Below are 15,895 nucleotides of genomic sequence, written 5' to 3'. Positions count from 1 at the left end.
TTTTTAATAATTTAATAGATTCACATAGCATATTCCTATTGGTTACTGAGTAAAAGAAATGTGGTCCTTCACTTATTTTACAAAGTCAGTCAGAGAGTAACCGAGCCGGAATCGAACCCTTGCCTTAAGGGCAACCAAACCATAGTCTACGTTTGTCCACGCAATGGTCGTAATTGTAATATGGATGTATTTGTCCTGTAAAGAAATACATCTATGTAAAATTGGTGATCGAATTTAATTTCGGATAGGGCCTATAGGCTACATCTAGACTACGACAATAAAAATGATTTCAAAATGAGCTATGGGTCCTGATGGGTTCTGATGGGTCTGACGTATCACGCATTATGTGACTTTGAGGATTTGGCTGCAAGTTCAAAATAATAATAACCTTTGCCTGCATTCGTAAGCAATTACCCTATATCTCAAAAAAGACGTTAATCTTATGAATTTCGTTCTTATCAGGTTTGCAGTTCTCTTCTTCAATTAAATCACGTCTCTTATTATTAAACCAGTAAAAAAAATTGCTGAGATAAAAAAAATCGCCTTTTGTCAAAATGTCTATCAAATCAGACCAAACTACTAAATATTTCCTGTGCAAGAGGGGCCAAATTTGTCTTTCTATTTTAATTAATGAATACACCAAAAGGCAGATTCATGCAGCTAAGAGAGCCGTGTGTAATAGAGACCCTGCATGGTTTGGCCTCGGGGTAAGATGACATGGTAAACCACCGCAACCAATGAGCGAGCGCACAATCCTGTGTGAGACGCAGCGAAGTCCTAACGTCCAATCCATCTGTACACTGAGTTCAGAGAAACCGCGCGCTGGTCCCTCATTTCGAGTTATATTTTCCTTAGTCGATAAGAACGAAAGGGGAAACGCACATTTTAGATTCAGAGGTTGGCTACAAATAAGAACACGTTTTGTGTTGCTTTGGACTTTTGTTTTTGACCGTTTTTTTGTATACTGTGTAATGGATATTCCTAATCGTTTCCGTCTGTAACAGACACTGTGGTGCACCTCTGGACTGCGTCGCATTTATGGACCCCTCGCTTAATGATGACTATGAGTTCCATGTCGGATAGTTTGATCGCCTCAGACCCTTCCAAATCAGCCTTTCTGGAATTCGGACACGGCTATCCCAGCCACCAGCAACACTCCCCCGGCTTGCCTCACAACCATTACTCGGTCCACGGATTGCATCCCGTTGGACATTCGGCGCACGATAGCCCGTTTTCCTCCAGCGCCTCTTCTTATGGACGTCCACTGGGATATCCCTACCACAGCTCGGTTAGCGCGCACCACCCGGGCTCATATCTCCAGTACCAACACGGCGGTCATAACAACGCACCTAACCACACAAGACTAGACGATACAGGTAGGCTTGTGTAACAATGTTTCGAGTTCTAAAACCATCTGCAAAAACTTTCCCCTATGAAGATGTGTGAAGCTTTGCAGTCATTATTTGCTACTATCATAACTTACCATTTAGCCTGTAAACAATTACGCAGGATTAGGTAGCCTACTGGTTGTAAGGATATTGTTTAGTGTCAATATGTGTGATACTAATGTCGCTGGGTATTTGATATAAGGTTATGATATAAACCAGCAGGCGAGAAGAAAACCAAGCCACGAAGATTTGTGTTGTGCGGTCTCCCACAATCTCAGGGCCCAGAGAAAACATGTAATCAAAAAACCAACTTACTTTTATCTATAATCCACGTCATTGCTTCCGTGATCTTTCTTGATTCCATTGGGAAGGAACAAGATGTGCCTACTGATATGACTTCACAGTCAACCCTTGGGGTTTTACTTCCAGTTTGGTTCTATATGTGACATTGAATTGATAGGCTATAGCTTAGCCCAAAACGTATTTGTATATGCGTCTTAAAGTTACACTGGCCTACTTCATAAAAACACGTGTAGGCCAAAAGTCAACGAATTCAAAGCAACAGATTAATAAGTCATCTCGCTGAGGGTCTGCGGTTCTCCGCTGCATGGTAGGAAATCAGAATGTTTATCAAGTGTCTCCAGACACTAAAAAGAAACATTTTTCATGCAAGCACATTAGTGAATTGGGTGGTGTGGATGGTTCACAGTCAGCATGCATGTTAGAGAGCAGAGAAGCATTAATTAAGGGCCCCTTGATGTAAACATTTCAGTCCTCCTAGGTTTTTATTGGGTCCTCTTAGGATTGTAGAATGTCCTACATTGTTAGCCTGCTAGGACCTAGTGATTTAAAACAACTACTCTCTTTAATGAAAGAAGATTTATTGTTCTTTCAATAATATTGCTATGATAATTGATTTATTAAAATGAAGACTAGTATTATGATTATACCTAGGCTACTATTGTTATTATTAATAATGAGTAGGCCAATTAGGCTATTTATAATACCGGAATTAAAAACAATAGCAGCTTTCATAATAATAATAACAACAACAACAATAATAATAACAGTGTTGTTATTTTAAGAGAGTTAATTATTATTAAAGTTGATCTGAACATTTGTGTCATGGAGACAAATCGAGGAATTTTCCCATCATTTTGTCACCCCTGGCATTCCTCAGGTCAATCTGCTTACACATACTGTTGATGTACTGTATTCAGTTGGACTACTTGCTGAGTGACTAGTTTCATAAGGAGTTACAATCTTGCACGCCTTGTGGGGCCTTATGGGCCTACAGCTGTTTCTCCAAGTTAGGGTGCAGTCAATACCCTAAAAATGTCATAACAATGGTCATATGGGTGAACATTTAGCTGTTGCCATTGTTAAGACAACCACCGCTTGTATAGTCACGCTTTTCTGTTTTCTCAAAACAGATCACGAGAAGCCAACCACGGTGATTGAAAATGGAGAAGTTCGACTGAACGGGAAAGGGAAGAAAATTCGGAAACCCCGAACCATCTACTCCAGTTTACAACTGCAGGCGCTTAATCAGCGGTTCCAGCAAACCCAATACCTTGCGCTGCCCGAGCGCGCAGATTTGGCCGCAAAGTTAGGCCTAACTCAAACGCAGGTAAGCCTATTCGTTTTAAGGTTATTTCTTCGTCAAGATTAAAAGGAAAAAATATATTTGTACGTAGGTTTAGAATGAGATATTTTTGTGTAAAAAAATCATTTAAGACATTCATAAGAAACCGTTAATGTACAGTGTAATCCATCTGCATTTTTCATGTCATGATTTGTGGCAGTGGTGGCAGTGTTTACATACCGTTTGATCATGTCACATAAAAACCTAATTACAATGGGTGACATTTGCATGAATTACCTTAACATATAGGCTACTGTAAATTGAATGCACAATATATATCGCACATTCCACTGAATGTAAACAAGATGCAAATACACAATATTTGTGCTCTGAACACTTGGTTCTTGTAAGTAAATGAATAATTATGTAACCTCCTTTATTCATGTTTGATTGACTTCATAACAATTAACAAAATGATAACCGTGGAGTATTCGTTAACATGTTGCACAAAAAGAGTTGTTGACCATGCTAGAACACCTGCACTTGATGTGTTTTCCTCATCCATACTGATTGCCACTTGATCCCATCCCATGTATGGCCTATCACACTCTCATGAATGTTTAAGATCAACCTTGATGCCCCGTCATTGACTTGCCAGCAGTGGGAACACAAGAGCAGGGTGTAGCAGCTCAGAGTATAACATGTCTGCTTATCCTTGATCTCTGTTTGGTACTACTCACTGACAATCCATGACTGAATTACCAAGGGTAACACCCTTCATGTTCTCACTCTTTCCTAAGACCCACTGCTGCAGTCCGCCACTAGCTCCCCGTTAATATTGCCGGGAATGAACGATGGAAGCCATTTTGTCTGTCATGACTGTGAACGTGGTGTCAGATTGGGGAAGCCCTGAGACTTTTTAAATCTCAGCAATACCATGACGCTTGACTCTAGATACAGTACGTCCGTACGACTGACAGAGTATTGAAACGCGTACAGTTAAGTCATTAAGGCTTACAGTTAAGTCTAAGAGGATTTCCTTGTGGTTTTATTACCCGACGGCAACATTTGATCTTAAAAACCTCAAGCTGGAATCTTCTGAGAGACTATCCTTAATTTTTCTGTCTGTTAAAGTCAGTTTATTCAATGCTGGTTATTAAGTAGGATATCATCATTATCATCTATTGTAATTAACCACAGATAACCATTGTGAATAGTTAACATCCCTTAGATTGGACGGCAAGCATTAAAAGGGCTTCTGTTTTAATGGATCTAATATTGCCAGATGTGGTTTTACATTGAATCAAAGTAATAGATTTAATGTCCTTTCCTCAAGTGGATGAACCCACTTAAAAGCTTATTGGCATACAGTAACATGTCTCACACAAACCTTCAAATCTCTCTGGTTGTGCTGTGGTTTGAGTCTGTTATTTGGGGCTCTGTACAGTATGGCAAAATATAACATGGCTGGATCTAATAAATGTGAGTGTGCGCACAGAAAGATACACCCCCCCAATACACTGGGCTAAATTATTCTGTCCAGAGTCCATCACTGCCGTTTTCCATGTTTTTTGTCCCTTCTCCAAGCGTGTCCGAGGCGCCACTCCTTCCCTATTTCCTGTGCTCACCCACACGGTAATGCTGCTCCAGCCATTGCAAGATACTAGCCATGTCTGCAGAATTCAAGCAGCAACCATTTGATGAGTTGGGTGTCTGTGCTGCCTGGTTCACCACACAAACACATCAGCTTAGGAGGAGAGTGGTTTACCGCTCACTCAAGAACACATACACACACACACATGCACGTACGTACACACCAGGCCAGGAAGAGAGTGGTTCAGGGCTCACAGTGAGGTTGAACTGAGTATGTTGGGTAGTGGCACCTGGCATGGTCACTGTACTAAAGTCTCATTACTGAACATTTCATACTTAAAAAGCCTGTCAACTGATTGTTGCTGCTGAAACATAAAACCAATACTTACTGGAGAAATAATAACACTAACATTAAAATGCTGTTGATGGACTTCTGGGATTTAAAAAAAATTACAGCAATCCAGCTGTGTGGTCTACTATCCATGAAATGTTTTGTAATCCAACCAGTGGGCTACTTTGCTAATTGTATTTCTATTTCAATTCCATTGTAATGGAGCAGAGAGGAATGAGTGGAAGAGGAACGGTTTCCTCTTGTAGTATAAAAGTATCATGTGTTATGTGACTTAAACTGTGCCATCTTTGCCAAATGCTATTAACGTTATATCAAATGTGTTGTTTGACTAGAGAGAGAGCTAAATGTCGAGAGGACATTAATTATGAAAACTATAGCTGTAAGAGAAAGGCCATCATTTACTTATGATAACGTTTAACTTTTCTGATCTTGTTTTCTATAAGTAAAAAATAAACTGTACATGTTGTATGATGTTAGGATGTTCTCGTATTGCCATGACCCTGAGAATGAGTCTTTCTTCGTTTTGATGATAGGTGAACTTGTGGAGATGAAAGTTCGCCCCACATTTAGTTGTCCCACATGTTTGACACGCGTTCTTCAGCAATAAAGAAAATTGATTCAAGACCTTGTTGCAGTAATAATTCTGTTGTCAATTTTCCATGTTTTTTATTATTTTGTACTCTTTACTGGTGTTCTGTTGAATGAGTAAGCTTTATAAACAGTTTTTAAGGCTAGCAATCATCTGGTCACTTTTAGAGCAGCTTTACCAATGCAGCTTTTAGTTCAATACCGCACGATCTCCTTTTCAAAGTATAAATATATCCAAATACCCATTATTGTTGACGTATTAGGAATCTATCACACTGTTTATGATCTGGCTCTATCTCCTGATAGTGCAGTACCCTTTTCCACTACAGGTTTAGAGGCATATGTAGTGCATGGCTCCCTAGATGTCAACTGAACCTATTTGTTCAGGTTTCATCTGTTCCAACACATTCTCATACAGCCTACGTATGTCATTATTTTATATATTTATTAAATATTTAATTTGAAGGCTGGAAACATGAGGCACACTAATGAAGCTTTAACATATGCAGTAAACTAAATGATAATTGTAACTATTATTATATGTTTCTATAACTATTGTAACTATAAATACTACCAAGTATTTGTAGTAGTAGCCTAATCATAATGTAATTTAAGTCATATACGTTATACAATTGTTTTTGGTGTTATAATAATTTATTGTATTATAGTATAGGCTAATAATAACTTATACAATTGCAATGTGGTCAATAATTGTCATAGTTGATGTTTCGTGACAGTGTGGAGGATCGCATAATGTTAATATTTAAACCATATGCTAAATAACTTTCTTTGGTTTCTTGTTCCAGGTAAAAATATGGTTTCAGAACAAACGCTCCAAGTACAAAAAAATCATGAAGCATGGGCCAGGCGAGGGAGATCACCTGCACCCTGCAGCATCCGCTTCTCCGTGTTCGCCGGGGATGCCGCCTCTATGGGACGTTTCCATGACGACTAAGAGCACACCCGTGCATTCAGGCGGCTACATGAACAATTTTGGCCACTGGTACCCGAACCACCACCAAGACTCAATGCCGAGAACTCAAATGATGTGATGGGATGTAGACGACGACAGGAACATTGATTTTCAATTGTGAACTTAACTTCATGGCATCTCATTATTTTATTTTTTTAAGTGAAGTTTCGAACTGCTTTTTTTCATTAAGCCTTGTGTAGCCATTTGAACTGCTTTTTGTTATTGTTGTAGACCTCATTTATAGGCTCAACAACTTTGAACGTTGGACCGTTCTAACATAAGCCTATGTTTGTTTTGGTCTTGAACATGGCGTTTGAAGAACGGAAACCGTCCACGCTGCATTCAAGTTATTATCCCCGATTCGGATGTGGAGTTTGTATGTAGGCATTTGTTAAAAAATAAAGCTTCAGTGATCAATTACGCAGCTCAGTAGCCTATCTTTTACTTTTTAAAGCGTACTGTAGATTAACTTTTCGAAACAAAACTATTGGCATTGTTGTTATCGTCGTTCAAAAGGTTATGCTGGGTCTACAGATAGTCTATTATGGGTAGGCTACAGGTCATAGGCTACTTAACCATAATTGCGAAGCCAGCATTAGGCCTACGAGTTACATATGTTATCTTCACGCTGACTAAAACAAACTCAAATGAAAAGTTCGTAGGCCTACCTCTGGTGTGGACACGCAACAGACGGCCCATTTTGAAATTTGTCAATGGCTTTTTAAAACTGGCATCTCAATTAAAGGTAATTTGTGACACAGTCTGTTAAATAAAGCTTTCGCCCCAACGCTATAATTACCTGTAATTTGCAGGCTAAGAAATATCACTCTTCAGCGTTGAGAGCACATAACTAATAGGCTATGGAACGGACTCAGAATATCCATCGGCCCTCAGAAAGGAACCTCCACCATTTATCCCAAATTACTTACAGATGCAATAGGCCTATAGAACCGCATAGCTAGATCTGAAACTATGTCTAAAGACATAGGCTACCCCACTTTTGTCAGCATAGATTGACTTGGGTTATTGATTGATTGGGGTTATTTTTAAGTGATATTGCAATTAAACAGCACATCCTGATGTGTTAAAATAACATGGTTTTGCAGAAGGATTTATTTAGTAATTTATCTAAATGAGGGCAACAATCATCAATTTTTATACAGACAGATAGGCAATAATTACTGAATGTACACAGGGTAACAACAAAGCAAATGAAACATCAAAGTCTTGTTGATGAAACCATGTGCAAAAAACATGGGTTAGAGGTCCATTTGGTTCAGAGCAGTGTACAACACCTCTTCTCTGTCTGTGTGTGTGTGTGTGTGTGTGTGTGTGTGCGTGTGCATATATTTTCATCTGAAAATGACAGTGGCGAGTGACGTGTGGGACAGGGATGAAACTGGATCCTCTCTATGCCTGCATAAGGCACATAGACAGCTGCTAACTGCCGTGTCCTCTGCTGTGCAGCTTCTGAGCCAACCTTCTAGTCGACCTCCAGCTGACCTCATACTGGTACCAATACACTTAAACCTGTCACCAACAGGGCTATCTAACTCAACAATCTTTTTTTTAAGAAGAACATTTGATATCCTTAACCTTAACTGACATCAGCCATTTTGTTTTACATCAGTTACAGTTGTGCGCCATTGTTGCCCACCTCTGTGCCACCATTTACAATGTTTGCTTCCACTGTCCTTTTTTTATATTGACGTCCATGGTAAACAAGCTGGGTTGAGCTGCATAAAGCTTACGTTACTTCTCTCCCCAACCAACATGCCACATCACAGAGAGACATTTCCCAAGGCTGAGGCAAGCGAGTGTGGACAACATGCTGAGTGAGGTATGGGAGAGCGGAGAGCGGGCCACACACAGAGCCATAAGGCTTCTTTACCGTCTGAGGACGCTTATCCTCTGAGTCCTCGGTGTTACCTCAAATTGGGTGCACTTCCGATGTACATTGTTTAGATCTTCCTCTCATCCTTACACACACACACACACACACTCTGAACTGAGACGTGCATGATGCCCCGATCCACACACACATATCCACACACACATGCACACACACTTACTCTAGACTGAGACTTTTTTTTCAACTATTTTATTCTGGACAGCATGAGAAACTATAGGAAAACAGAGTAATTAGTTCAAGGCCAGAACAGCAGGGGGCTGTCTTTAACAGCTTGTTAAAGCTGGGCCATGAAAAGGTTTCCATACACTATACCCTTGGTTGACCAAAACTACACCTCCCATGATTATGTAGTGTCATCGAGGCAACTATTTACAGTGGGTTGTGGAGTCTCCATAAGATTCCATAGTGTACATGTTTTTTGGTGCCTCGGAATTTTGTTGTTGTTGATTATTAACAAGTGTGAAATCCGTCATTTGTTCTTTAACCCTTTAAGATATACTTTGTGTGTGTGTGTGTGTGTGTGTGTGTGTGTGTGTGTGTGGGGGGGGGGGGGGGGGGGGTTGGGGGGGGGGTTAAGGGGATTGTGGGCTTGAGGCTGTGAGGGAAACAACAGCCAGATCTTTTATAACCGGGATACAAACTTCCCTTCCGTTGGTGAGCGTTCCTATTCAGCACGCGACAGGTGATGTCATCACCTTGTCGCTTTCAGTGTTTCTGCTCAGAGGAGTTTTCTCAGGCACTCAAAAGCTCTTTGCAGGTCGGTCCCAAAAAAAGAGTTCAAACAAAAACAAGAAAAACAGACACTACCTAGGAACTCAAGTTTCTTCCACCTACTGTACAGATGTCAATCGTGTCCACTTGAATACATCATAAAGAAGGGATTGTGGGTAAGGTCAGTGCTCAATATGAATAGAAAACAACAAGGGATTTATTGAACAATATTGTGGCACCATCATATACCATCTGGTCCACTTTACAAAATGACAGTCCCAAAAGATGGCAAGCCCACTGCACACATGTGTGCAGTTAGGAAGAGATGTAGAAACTTCTAATTCTATCATTCCAGCTTTATAATAATAAAAGGAAAATGGAAGCATCTGCTCATTGATGGGTAGGGACGTTCTAGAATCATCAGTCAATGACATGTCAGCTTGTGATCAGCTATCAGCATCAAAGAGCTGTATTTTCTTTTGAATCATTTACCTCTCCTAAATTAAACTTTACAACCACATAACCTGGGGTTTGAACCCCTTTATGAAATGCATAGTACATAACTACTGTATGTCCTGAAAGAAAACATAAAACAGAATATGAATCACAATGCAGCAAATATCAGATTAACATATTCCAACCTTCTTTTCTAAGAAGTCAGTCCACCAACTTTTGTTAGCTAACCTGTCGGATGCCTCGGCCCATGCCTGGGGCCAGGGAGTATTTTCCTCTAAGTTCATTTTTTCTTTTCTTCATTCCTCTCCTCCTTATTTTTGTAGCTGTCAACCACCATGCACCTTTCTATCGGTCTCCATTTATTAATGTATCTATGCAGATTGACAGACTTCTCTGGATTTGAATAACGCGTCACCGCCACCAGATGAGAGGGAGGGAGATAGAGGGACAGAGAGAGTAAGATACGTAAACAGATCGATCAATCGATAGATCATGCTTCTCTCTCTCTCCGTCCCTTTCATCTGGTGGTGGTGACGTGTTATTCAAATCCAGAGCCTCCTGTGGGTTTGCTGAGCAGTCACCACCCACACCCTTTTCATACGTAGGTCAGACAGTAAAGAAGAGCAGAGCAGGGTATTGCGGAACAAGGCTATGCGGTGTGGAATGGATAATGTCGGGCTGGGCAGGGCAGTGTCACGCCCCGAACACAGAAAGAATGCTTGTCTTCCACAGTGCTGCCCTGTATGTATCACAGCAGATGTAAATCGTCACAATAGCAGTACACTGTAGATGACATTTGAAAAGCTTTATTATTCACTGTACATACACATTTGTATCTCTTATGCACTAACATGACCTCATATGTATATGTAATTGTTGCACACAGAATAAATAATACCTGAGTTTATGAAACACAGTTTATCATGTATAACATGTATTGAACTTTTTATATATTTAGCATCCACTTCCAGTACTACCTTTCACCACCATTTTACTGTTTTGCAAAGGCATTTTATGTATGCTCAAATAGAAGTTCTTTAAACAGACATTTCCCATGAAGTAAAATGTAGCCTACTATACTTTACAATTTATTAACGTGAGAAAACTAGAGAGCTTGGGGTTACATTTAATAATACAACAGCCATTTATATTGCAAATGTACACATGCAAGCTGGCGAATGCTCTGAGAGTTTTCAGTGTTTGAAGGATCAGAGCCACTCTTGTCATTTAAGATCAGACAACAAAATACCTTTATGGTTTATTTGGTGACCTTGAAGTGTTGCCACATTTTCCACATTGTTCGGCAATACCAAAAGCTGGTAAACAAATCATGACTGATTGATGTTAAGGTCCTGCATTTTAGTTTGGAAACAGAGTAGGACAAAGGACATATGACCAAACAGTCCATGAAGTTGACGTCCCTACAAACTCTTTCCATTTCACAGTCCTGTATTTCTTGTGTAGCCAATGCAACATCAGAGTACTTGGATCCAAAGACAAGAATGACAATCCTTTTTTCTTTCAGTATACTGCACCAATATGCTGATGTGGCGGCCGTGGTGAATGGTGCACATGCCCAGCCTGGGGCAAATGTGAACCTTGTTGATACCAGTTATGGTGACTGTGGTCCTCCATGTAAGGCGGTGAAGAACTGACGGATGGCTGGAGAACTGGCCCCCTAGTGGCTCGGTTGGTTATTGAGTCACTGTTACCATCCCAGACAGCAGGCGATGCTGGCGAATTGCAGGCCATGGAGTCACTGGCGTTTGGGCTGTGGTCTAGAGGAATGTCCCCGTTTTTGAACAGCTTCTTAAATTTGGAACGTCTGTTTTGAAACCAAATTTTGACCTGAAGAAGGAACACATTATTTAAGAATAATGCTCAGAGAAATAGGGTATTCTTAAGGGTTCTTTATAAAAGAGGCCGTTGTGATTTGTTGGAAGCATTCCGAGGTGAACATTATTTCACCAAAATTGTATTAAGTAATTAAATGATAAGGCTGCTGTCTAGGCATTAGACCAATTTAATGGGGTAAATGGTTCCTTTATTGTTACAATGCTAATAAATACTTTTTTGTCTTATTCTATTCTGTTCTTTGTCTTATTCTACTCTATTATAAGTCTATATCTAAACATATACATAAAATGAATAAACATAACTGATCATTTTGAAATATTTTTGTCATTACACATTTGAATAGCCATTTCTTTTTTTTTTCATTACGACTAAGTGAATTTGAAATTCGTGCATTCATTATTCAATATGGCTATTTTGATGGATAGAAAATACACATGTGGACTGCACACACTTTAGCAAACTACACATTGGGTTCTGAGCCCTGGCTATAACCCACGAGTAAGCGCAAAACAAAATACAGTTCAACAGTAAATGCGATAGGTAAATTGTATATTGTATCATACATTTCACATTTAAAAGGATATAAACCTGCTTTTTGTTGGACGACAGCTCTTGCATAGGCCTACCTGTGTCTGTGTGAGGCCGAGTTGGGCCGCGAGCTCAGCTCGCTCTGGCAGTGCCAGATACTGTGCGTTCTGGAAACGACGTTGCAACGCTGTGAGTTGGTAACTTGAGTATATGGTGCGAGGTTTACGTATTTTCTTGGGCTTTCCGTTGACCATTCGTACCTCTGGATCGGGCTCTTCTTTCACTAAAAAAAGAATACATGTTTAAACGTAGCCTACAGTCTGTGACAGTTGTTAAATGTTGATATGGCACAATCTCATTCTGCGCACAAGGATATTAATATTTTATTCAATATATGGCAATAAAGCATGTAATGGGGTTGGTGGAGCAAATGTTCCACGTTTAGCGTTTCAAATAAAGCTTTATAGCCTATAAAAACTCCACTTTCTAAATTAAGTTTTGGCCAACATCTTGCCAAAACATAGGCCTACCTCTTGGTTTGTTATCGTGGTCGTCTTTCATTTAACTATAGTATTCCAGGTAAATACGTTGCGTCATAACAACTAGGTATGAGTCAGAGACTGATATGCAGTGACACCTGATGTGCACCGCACTTGTGCCTCGGGCCAGATCAAAGACAAATCCTCCTGGAATGCCAACACTACTAGCTAAACGGGTCTTGTTGTTATATAGTCATTGTTATGGCATTTTAAATAAACAAACATACCATTGAGCTTAACAGGGAATTAATTTTAATGTTCACAGGCTAACTATAGATCATTTTGTATTGTCTATAGGCTGTAAGCAGCTGAGCTTTATGATAATTCAGACAGATAGTTGTCAACTCAAGTAAATTAGTTGGACATAAAGTTAATGAAATAACACCAAAGGATATAAGGCCAATACTTGCCGACCTTGACCATAATTCTTACCGATATCTTGGGAAGGTGAATGTGCGTCCCGGTCAAAATGTTCGTATTGCCTGCTATATATTTGAGGGTAAGGATAGTCCGACTTGGCAGAGTAAACTCCTGAAGCTCCCATTCCGTTTAGATTATAGTGGTGATATGTGTAAGGGTTCATTGGTTGCGAGTAGGACTGTCCAGGATAGTACTCGTGATGGCTGTGCGTCGTGTGGCTGCTGTAGTAGCCCATGTCCGTGGCAGAGGACTCCGGGAGCGTCGGCGAGTCTTTTGTGGACGGGTGATAATTCACTGCACCAAGGAGATCGGACGATTGGCCCGCAACTTTCCTCTCAAAAGTAGGCCCATTCATCGTGCAGGTCGACTAATACCTTATCTAAATTGAAAACCAGTCCAGAAATAAAGCTGCTTTGAATGTTAAGATACTGAGTTTACTGTTAACACATCAAGCTGGAGAAAGACAGAGCGCATGATCCCTCAGAGTTCGCATTCAAGTCCCTCGACGAAGCTGTCCGCCTTCAATGTGGCAGCTCACAACCCTACTGATCTCTAAATTACAGAGCTTTGGGAGTGGATGCTGCATTCCCATTGGCCCCCAGTTTTAATGCTCTGTCTCTCCCCCCGAGGGGTCGACTGTGTCGCCAGTCTGGCTCTCCTCTTCTCCCCACGAAAACCTCCATGATCCACCCCGAACCAAAGGCCCATAAAAGTTCTAAATTTACTCTGAGATTTTTGAACGTTTGCTGTTTAACCTAATAGTTGTTTCAGTGGGCCTACCATAGGAACAAAACGCACGATGCTGTGCGTTATATTATAGTCTTTAAAAGCCGTTTTTACACACAAGTGCTTAAATAAATTGCTAATAAAATCAAAATGTAATTGTATAACCCTTTTTACATGCAATGTCACTAGTATGTCACACAGGGCTTCTCATAAGACAATGGACCATAGAAGAAGGAAGACCTATGTGATAATCCAGCATTTAGGTCTACATAATATGCTTCGGAGATCCAGTAGGGCCTATATGGCCAGTGATCAGTTTTACATTGGTGATCTTCAACTGCATACATTCCTTAACATCCCTGGGCTGTGAGCCATTTGAGGCGTAATATGTTAACTCGGATTGCTACTGATCATCTACTGTGCTAAACATGCCAATTCATAAAGATATGGATGGTGGATAAGTGACGCTTTACGTTATAGCCAAAGCTTTGGGAAAAGGATTTCTATTAAGTCTATATCAGTCAATACTTCAACAAAATGTTGAGACATTTGCTGACCTGAACTAGGACTGTGGACATACTGGTGTTAAATTCAAATGCCAATCATTTCCAGAGGTCGTTGTGATGTGATCCTACAGTGCCCTCTGCTGTAGAAATGACAACTTCGTTGTGACAACAGTTGTGTGGGATAGAAAAGGTTATGACAACTGTTGACCATGTTATGTTGAAATTATCCCATGCTGGGTACATAATCCCAGGCCTTTTTGTTGATAATAACTCATATAAATTACGATTTGGGTTGCTTCACAGAAATACCCCCATAAGCCAATGGGTTGGCGTTTCAAACGCCTGACGTTGCAGTTGCAACAAGTTACATTATCACTTGTATCACAACGCCACTTATTTAATTATGTGTGTCACCTCGAGGGACAATCTAAACATCGCTATACAATACAATTATGGATGTCTTCAGTCAAATAGTTTTCAAGTTATGGAGCAAAACAACCAAGACAATGTAAGTAGCGCTAATATCAAAACATTTAGGTACACAACATGTATGTAAATACATTTTACTGCAGTATATTTTATATAATCTTTTGTTTCTACTGTTGGGATTGAGACCCCCAACTGGGAGCCGTGTAGATCTGGCTCAACATTGTCAACATCAACAGTCAACCAGGATATAAGCAACATATCCTTTCCCCAACTCATCTAGCCAAAGCAGCAATAGCTCCACCACTTATCCTCGAATAAGGCTGTTCCTAAAGTGTAGTACAAGCTTCTCACATCCAGCAGTAGTTCTGTCTTACTTTCTAGCCAGCTCCAAGAGTAGCTCCCCTCTTCTAGTTTCCAGCCAGAAAGGCCCAGCAGTCCTCATTCATAAAAGGCTATGAGACGATGCTTCACCACGGTTGCTCACAGAGGAAAAACTTTTTTCCATTCTTTTCCTGCAAATCAGACTTTTTAGACATATTCCCACCCCCCCACAAACAGTCCTCGAGATCACACAAAAACGCTCAATATTTTTCACGTTTTTTTATTAGCACTTGTCTTTCTCTATGTCATATATAGGAAACCCTCTAGTCCCCACAGTCATTTCCCAACCTTACAGTTTTTTCTCCAAGCAAACCCCTCTCTAAATACAATTCTAATAAACAACTCATTCCCCCAGTCACATTTCATTGAAACAAATCATTCACATAAGCACTGTGTGACTAAGCTCTCACTGTGGGGGCCTTTTGATTCTCTTTTTAGCATTGTAAAAAAAAGGGGGAAGGTGTGAATATAACAGGCCTCAAGAGATGAAAAGAGGCGCTTGGCAATATTATGTACAAACAAGGAGAGGGGATCATAAGTGTTGCACAAGCTTTAGAGCTTGATGCTTGATGACAGTTTAATCTTCCCGTGGTGGTGTGTTCATGGACAGTAGGACATTTCACTGTCCACTTGTCCTTACCAGAATGCCATCAATGTATGTGTGTCAAAGTCAAGGGTCAAAGGGCACAGTTCACTTCAAAATGGGATGGGGGAGGTGGGGTGCCAGCCAGCTGTACAAACTGTTCTTCTGGTGAGCTGGTATAATTGGAAGGGGAAGAAAGGTTCTTCTCTGACAAAACATGAGCATATTCAGGGCCAGGGGGGGTTGGCAAAGAGAACCCAATCTTTAGGCAGTGAGCCCACCTACCAGTTATAATCTGATCGAAATCTATATGTATCATACATGTATGTATATGTATCTGCATTATCATACAAGATTCCCTGATTGAT

The 15,895-nt window shown here is 40.3% G+C and overlaps 2 protein-coding genes across 2 annotated transcripts; one reads left to right on the top strand and one right to left on the bottom strand.

The window, feature by feature from the left end:
• Window positions 1–810: 810 nt before the first annotated feature.
• Window positions 811–7,364, top strand: LOC136940630 (homeobox protein Dlx4a-like). Its single transcript, XM_067232851.1, has 3 exons — window positions 811–1,376; window positions 2,822–3,018; window positions 6,313–7,364. The coding sequence occupies exons 1-3, from the start codon at window positions 1,055–1,057 to the stop codon at window positions 6,556–6,558; spliced, it is 765 nt and encodes a 254-aa protein (XP_067088952.1). The 5' UTR covers window positions 811–1,054; the 3' UTR covers window positions 6,559–7,364.
• Window positions 7,365–10,348: 2,984 nt separating this feature from the next.
• On the bottom strand, window positions 10,349–13,411 carry LOC136940834 (homeobox protein Dlx3b-like). Its single transcript, XM_067233156.1, has 3 exons — window positions 12,915–13,411; window positions 12,042–12,226; window positions 10,349–11,406 (listed from the first exon to the last, which is right to left on the bottom strand). Exons 1-3 carry the CDS (start codon window positions 13,255–13,257, stop codon window positions 11,080–11,082), a joined length of 855 nt encoding a protein of 284 aa, XP_067089257.1. The 5' UTR covers window positions 13,258–13,411; the 3' UTR covers window positions 10,349–11,079.
• Window positions 13,412–15,895: the final 2,484 nt, after the last annotated feature.

Source organism: Osmerus mordax, chromosome 3 (genome assembly GCF_038355195.1).
Source record: "Osmerus mordax isolate fOsmMor3 chromosome 3, fOsmMor3.pri, whole genome shotgun sequence".
NCBI lineage: Eukaryota > Metazoa > Chordata > Actinopteri > Osmeriformes > Osmeridae > Osmerus > Osmerus mordax.
This window is presented reverse-complemented; position numbering and strand designations above follow the sequence as displayed.